Here is a 6567-nt window from a genome sequence, read left to right on the forward strand (position 1 = left end):
CTTTAATGTCCCACTCCACCTCAGAGCACAGCTGAGCGTTGGCAGCCTCAGATTCAGGCACTCACAAGCAGTTCTTTTTCTGCAAAATCCCCTTTTCACGCTGTTCACCCCACACCCCAGCAAACATTCCCGTTCCAGCCTCACCCAAACAGGACGAGTGGCAAGGATGAAGGACAGGAGCTGCTTGCCCAGCTTTGCTGCAGCCACGGCCACTCAGAGTGTTGTGAGGCAGCTCAGCTCTGCCTCAGCTCTGTTTACAGAGCAGAAGGAGCTCTCTGCGCTGTCCAATCCTTCACATCTGCCTCCCCACGGCTGGGGTTGGACACAGAGCCACTCTCCAACCATCCAGCCCCGGGTCAAGATGGTCCCTCTTCAACTTTAATTATTCTGCCTCTGATTYGTTGGCTGAAAATCCTCTCTGGATTAAAAAAAAAAAAATAACAAAAGAATCATAGAGAAATTGATAAAAATCGCTGTGTTCCTCAGAAATCATCTGTCCTCTGCAGTCATCTGTTACAGTTGCAGAAAATATTGATATTTTCGTAATGAAAGCCCAGCAATTATCAATTATTTCATCTGATTGATATTATATAAGAATTTTAGTGACATCTCCATGGCCATGGAGCCTCCAAGACACAGTCACGGCAATAACAGAGAGATATTAAAAAAAATAATAAAATAAAAATAAAACAGAGAGAAACATCCTTTAAAACAGACATCAGAGGATGACAAGTCCATTTTCATCATGTTCTTTCTCTGTGCTTTCAGGCTGAATGGCTCCCAGGGGAGTTTTCAGGGCAGCAAAATGTGAAATCTCTTCTCAGATCTGTCCAGACATCCAGAGGGAAATAACTGCTGCATCCATCCTGTTTTCAGTGGCCAGAGACAGCGGTGATAATAAAGTCTGAATTTGTGCAGGAAACCATAAATGTGTCTCGGTGTTTACTCAGCCTGTCTAAAATCTGTTTAGATTTAAAGACGTAATATTTTTCCAGCTTGATTTATGCTTTTGAAGCAGGAAAAAAACGACRAGGCACACGAACAGAAAGAACCCAACCCAAAACTATAGGAAGAAAAATCAATTTTAGGCTTAAATCATGGAAAAATGAACTCGATGCTGGGCAGCTAAATATCCTGCAGCTGGTTTTACCATCTGCTGATGATGGCACGGGGTATGGTGAAACACAACTTAAGTATTCATAAAAGTGTCATAAATTCTAAGAAGCTTTGCTAAATCCAGCAAAACTTTCCAGAAGTTCTTTCGCTGTAATGAAAATGTATTTTAACCAGTGGGAGGTCTGAAAATTGTGTTCTGAAAAATTTATTTTCCTTTGGAAAAAAAAMCGCACACATTCTAATGATTTTTTTAATAACCAAGTGAACTTTGTGTCAGACAAACCTCGGCGATATGAAGAAAAAATCCTCTCCAATTCTGTGAAATTTCCACATTTTTAGCAAGTACTGGCCCAGAAGTGGGAAAGAGATCTTGATGGAGGAGCAGTTTATAACAGGAACATCGTTGTTTTGAAATGCTGAAACCGGTGACGATKAAAGAGCATCAGAGAAATTCGTCAGCTCTCTGACGCCAAGGACTGCAGCKCCCAAGGAATCATTTTCTGGCAGCACCATCTTGTGGTTTACTGCAGTTCATAAATTTTGGTTTTATGTCTCCCGTTCTCTAACCCCAACCCTCGCAGGATTCTGTAAGGTTTGTTACCCATGAATGCATAAAAAAAAACAACACCAAATCCTCTCAAATCGGTGGTTTGAGCACTGCTGGGGTGCACAGCCCAAAGTCTGCTCCAAACCCCTCACTGAGCTGTGGGAATGAACACTGCGAGCAGCCCAGCTCCTCCTTACAGGGAATTTTGGCTGAAACTCCGTGATACTCTGGTGACCGGTGAAAGAAGGGCTGGAGCTGTGCCAGGGCAGGTTTAGGGTGGATTTTAGGGAAAGGTTCTTCCCCCAGAGGGTGCTGGGCACTGCCCAGGGCATGGGCACGGCCCCAAGAGCTCCAGGAGAGTTTGGACAGCGCTGCCAGAGGTGCTCAGGGTGGGATTTTGGATGCAGAAAAAAGGGTTGGATCAATAATCAGGGATGACAGGATGGGATTTTGGGGTGTCTGTGCAGGGTCATAGGTTGGATGGATGATCCCTTCCAGCTCAGGATATTCCATGATTCCCGGGCTATTCCCAGATGGGGCAGAGGATGCCCAGCCCAGGGAGCAGCCACGGACTGCGGGGACCGGGGAGGGTGGAAAGGGCTGGGGAAGGACCGGGGGAAGGATGGTTAAAAAAGAACTGGAGAAGAACCGGGAAAAGACCGGAGGAAGGGCAGGGAAGGCTCAGGAGAAGGACCGAAGGAACTGCCGGAATAAGAACCGGGGGAAAAAACGGGAGAAGGATTAGAAGAACACAGGGGGAGGACCGGGAAGGATCAGGAGAAGGATAAGGGTAAGGACCGGGGGAAGGACTGAGAAGGCTCGGGGGGAGGATCAGGTGAAGAACCGAGAGAACCGGAGATCCGGAGAAAGGACTGCGGGAGGGACCGGAGAAGAGTAGAGGGAAAGACGGGAGGAAGGACTGGGGGAATAGCTGGAGGAAGGACCGGGACTGATCAGGAGAAGGACCGGGGGAAGGACTGGGAAGGCTCGAGAGAAGGATCAGAGGAAGTACCAGAGAAAGAACCGGGAGAAGGACCGGAGGAAGGACCGGAAAGGCTCGAGAGAAGGATCAGAGGAAGGATCAGGGGAAGGAGCGGAGGAAGGACCGAAGGAAGGACCGGGGGAAGGACCGGGAAGGCTCAAGAGAAGGATCAGAGGAAGGACGGGAGGAAGGACCGGGAAGGCTCGAGAGAAGGACCAGAGGCAGGACCAGGGGAAGGAGCGAAGGAAGGAGCGGAGGCAGGGCCAGAAGGACTCGGGGGCAGGGCCGTGGGGCGGTGCCGCCCCGGAAAGCGCCGTGCCGGAGCCATGGTGGTGCTGAGCGCGGCGCGGTGGCTGCGCAGCCGCCTCTCGGATCGCTTCTGGAGGGTGCAGGAGGTGCTCAAGTACGCGCGGGTGAGTGCGGGGTCCCCAGACCACCCTCCGGGCCCAGCTCAGCCCTGTCCCCGCGTCCCCCTGCCCGCAGCCCGGCCCCGGCACTGCCCGGCCGCTTGTGCCCCGTGCAGGGTCCCCAAACTGCGGCTGCCCCATCCCGGGTTGGACACTCGGAACGATCGGGGACAGTGGGAGATGTCCCTTCCATGGCAGAGGGTGGCACTGGGTGGCCTTCAGAGTCGCTCTGTGGTTCTGTGATTGACTCACRCGAATTTAGCGTGTTCTAAATGTGAATTGATGTGAATTAATTCGATCCGGAGCCCCTAAACGCGCCTGGTGTGCCTGGGGATGGGCGTGGGGAACAGCGAGATCCCGCAGGAGAAGGAAGCACCCAGCCTGCAAATACTGGAAGCTGTGCAGATTATGGTTTTTTGTTTTTTTTTCTCGACAGTTGTTTGTTTTACTGGGTGAAAAAGCTGGGGAAAAAAAATAACCTTGTTCTCAAAAATTAACCTTGTCTCAAGCGCGTTTTGAAATGTGATTTTATCTGAAATTCGAGCTGTTGTGCCGAGGCGAKGGAAGAACCTTTCTCAAGGGCATCCTAGGTGTGCTGTTGAGACAGGAAATGCTGAGAGAAGTGAGAGTRTCTTGGTTTTGTGGCACCTGAGCTGCCCTCAGTACCGGTTATTTCTGATGAGACACCGTTTGCTTTCTCCTGTGCCATTTGTTCATGTCAGTGAACAAATTTCATTATTTTTTTTCTGTTTGAGCAACTTTTTGACACATCAGAGGTTCCTTCCCCATCCCTGTGTTCATACAGACGCAGCTGAGGGCAGCTCAGGAATGAGAATAAATGTGTGGATGAATTCAGGGTTGGGTGAAAGCACTGACTGTGATTTTGTGGTTATCTTTGCTGTAGAACAGCCCAAAGTAAGGCCTGGTTTTCCTTCTGTTGGACTGAGATTCTCCAGCCTGACCCAACTCCTCAGCTTCAATTTTTTTCATGACATAAACCAAGGAAATAATATTTTCATTATGTGCAAACTGAAGACTTAGGGGTGCTTGTGAAGGATTCTGTGACAATTAACAGAGATTCTTGTTGTTACAAAGAGCTGTGAAATGCAGATGTTACTGAAGGGTTGGACAGCTTTAAATAAAATTAAATTCTTCCATCCTGGGGCTTTTTTTTCCAGCATTTTCGTGGCAGGAAGAACCGATGCTACAGGCTGGCAGTGAGGAGCGTCCGCAGGGCTTTTGTGAGGTCCACCAAGGCCAGGAGGGAGAAGAAAAGATTCCTCAGAGCGGTAAAGAGCAAAATTTTGGGTGGAAACATCAAAATGAGAGCAAGGCAGACGTGAAATAATTGTTTTTCATGATCCTCGTGGGTCCCTTCTAGCTCAGGATATTCATTTATTTTAAATACATTTTATGTATTTATATATGTATATATTTTATATACTTAATATATTTTATCATATAATGATATATTTCTAGTATATATTATAGTATATTTATATTTTTTGATAATAGAAATATATAATATGTTACATATAAATATATATAATATGTATTTTTATAATATATGATTAAATGTAATAATATGTTACAATTATTAATTATTAATTATACTTATTTTTACACTTTCAGCTCTGGATCACAAGGATTGAAGCGGCCTCCCTTGAACATGGTTTGAAGTACCCAGCCTTCATAAGCAACCTGGCCAAGGTAAGGATGTGAGGAATAATTACAATAATTACTTACTAATTACAGTGATGAAAGGCCTTCTGCTTGTGCAAGCAGTTCCACTCACTTCAGGAACAAAGTTCTGCCCTAAACTTGTTTCTCTTCCCTGTTTGGATTGTCCCCTTTTATCCTGGTGAACATTGTGGCTCTACTCAATGTTCTGTCCCCAAAATTTTAATTCAGTATGTTAAGAAAGAGATTTAAAAAAATGGGTTTTTTTGTGGGCATTCAGTGACAGCTGCCTTTTCTTTTACTTCAAGAATTAAAAAATACAAATTAGCAAAAAACCCAAACCGTAAGAAATCCCTATTCTTTTCACTGCCATTGTCCCTGTTTTTTAAACATTCTAGGAATTTGCTTTAATTTTGTTAATTCTGTTTTACTTTTTTTTGAGATTGTTTGTTYGAATTTTAGTTCATTTTAATTTGTTGGCACTGTTTTAATGTGTTCAAGTTGAAACAAATGCCACGGATTAACCTGGAACATGTGGCCTTGAGCAAAATGAGAGCTTCTTCTTCAGTTTTTGGTTTTATACCAGAAAAACTTAGGAGAAAATCAGTAAATAACTTTTACATGGTAGCTTAATGAGACATTCATGGCCAGGAGAGTGTCTGAAAGAGAATTGCTCCAGAATTGTACAGGGTGGAAAAAAAGTTTAAAAATAATTTTTATACAGTGGTTTAATGAGACATCCATGGCCAGGAGAGTGTCTGAAACAGAATTGCTGCAGAATTGTACAGGATAGAAAAAAGTTAATCTGCTTTAAGACCTCAGTCTTAAGCCTTAAGAATGTTTCACAATGCTTAATGGAGAGTGTTTATATAAACAGTAAAGAGTGYTTATTGTGTTTAATATAGAGTGATTGAGCATTGCAGTGTTGTCCCTAAAAATCACAGTTCTTAACCAAGAATTTTTTTTTATCTTTAGTCTCAGGTGGAGCTGAACAGGAAAGTTCTGGCTGATCTGGCGATTTATGAACCAAAGACATTCAAGTCCCTGGCTGCTTTAGCCCAGAGGAGGAGACAGGAAGGGTTCCTGGCTGCCCTGGGAGATGGAAAAGAACCCGAGGGGATATTTTCACGTATTGTGCACCAGCACTATTGATATCAGAGTGTGTGTGTTATAAATGTGTTATAAACAGGGATTTGATTGTGGAGCAAACCTGATGTGGGACTGCTGATAAAATGGGAAATGTGGCACAAATCCTCTGAGGATTGTGTGGGTGTGAAGCTTCTCCGTGGTGGTTKTTCCCTGTGTTGTTGTCACTGAAACCTGTTAAATTATAAGCACAGCTCTAGGATAGCAGTCAGGCCATACAATGACTTAATAAAGATTTTTTTTTTGTAAATACTACTAGAATAACAACGAGTTGTGTGGTGAATTCTGGTGCTGAACGGGAAAAACCTGGCTGGGATGGCGGGAGGAAGATGTTGACCCTCACACGTGGATACTGGCTGTTAGGGACACATGTAGTTTGTACTTTAAAGGACTTAATATAAGACATTTTTATTGATAACTCCTGTGGGGAAACAATTTGTGTTGATTTTGGCACTGCATGGGCAAATACAGCCAGGGGATGGAGGGGACAGGATGTCAATCCTCACRGACTCCAACAGCTCCCACGTTAAGAACACACATAAAAACTTAATGAAGGTATTTTTTTTTTTTTGGTAACTGCTGTGGGGAAAACAACTTGTGATGAAATCTGGCGCTGCATTCTGGGAGAACACCCAAATGGGTGGGGGGTGATGTCGGCCCCTCACACATGAACCCCGGCACCTCCCAAG

The 6567-nt window shown here is 45.0% G+C and overlaps 1 protein-coding gene across 1 annotated transcript; it reads left to right on the top strand.

Moving 5' to 3' along the window:
• Positions 1 to 2932: 2932 nt before the first annotated feature.
• Positions 2933 to 6200, top strand: MRPL20 (mitochondrial ribosomal protein L20). Its single transcript, XM_057386441.1, has 4 exons — positions 2933 to 3058; positions 4231 to 4341; positions 4685 to 4762; positions 5708 to 6200. The coding sequence occupies exons 1-4, from the start codon at positions 2972 to 2974 to the stop codon at positions 5882 to 5884; spliced, it is 453 nt and encodes a 150-aa protein (XP_057242424.1). The 5' UTR covers positions 2933 to 2971; the 3' UTR covers positions 5885 to 6200.
• Positions 6201 to 6567: the final 367 nt, after the last annotated feature.

The sequence above is a fragment of the Malurus melanocephalus genome, unplaced genomic scaffold (genome assembly GCF_030028575.1).
Source record: "Malurus melanocephalus ecotype Western Australia unplaced genomic scaffold, MMel_1.1 scaffold_966, whole genome shotgun sequence".
Lineage (NCBI taxonomy): Eukaryota > Metazoa > Chordata > Aves > Passeriformes > Maluridae > Malurus > Malurus melanocephalus.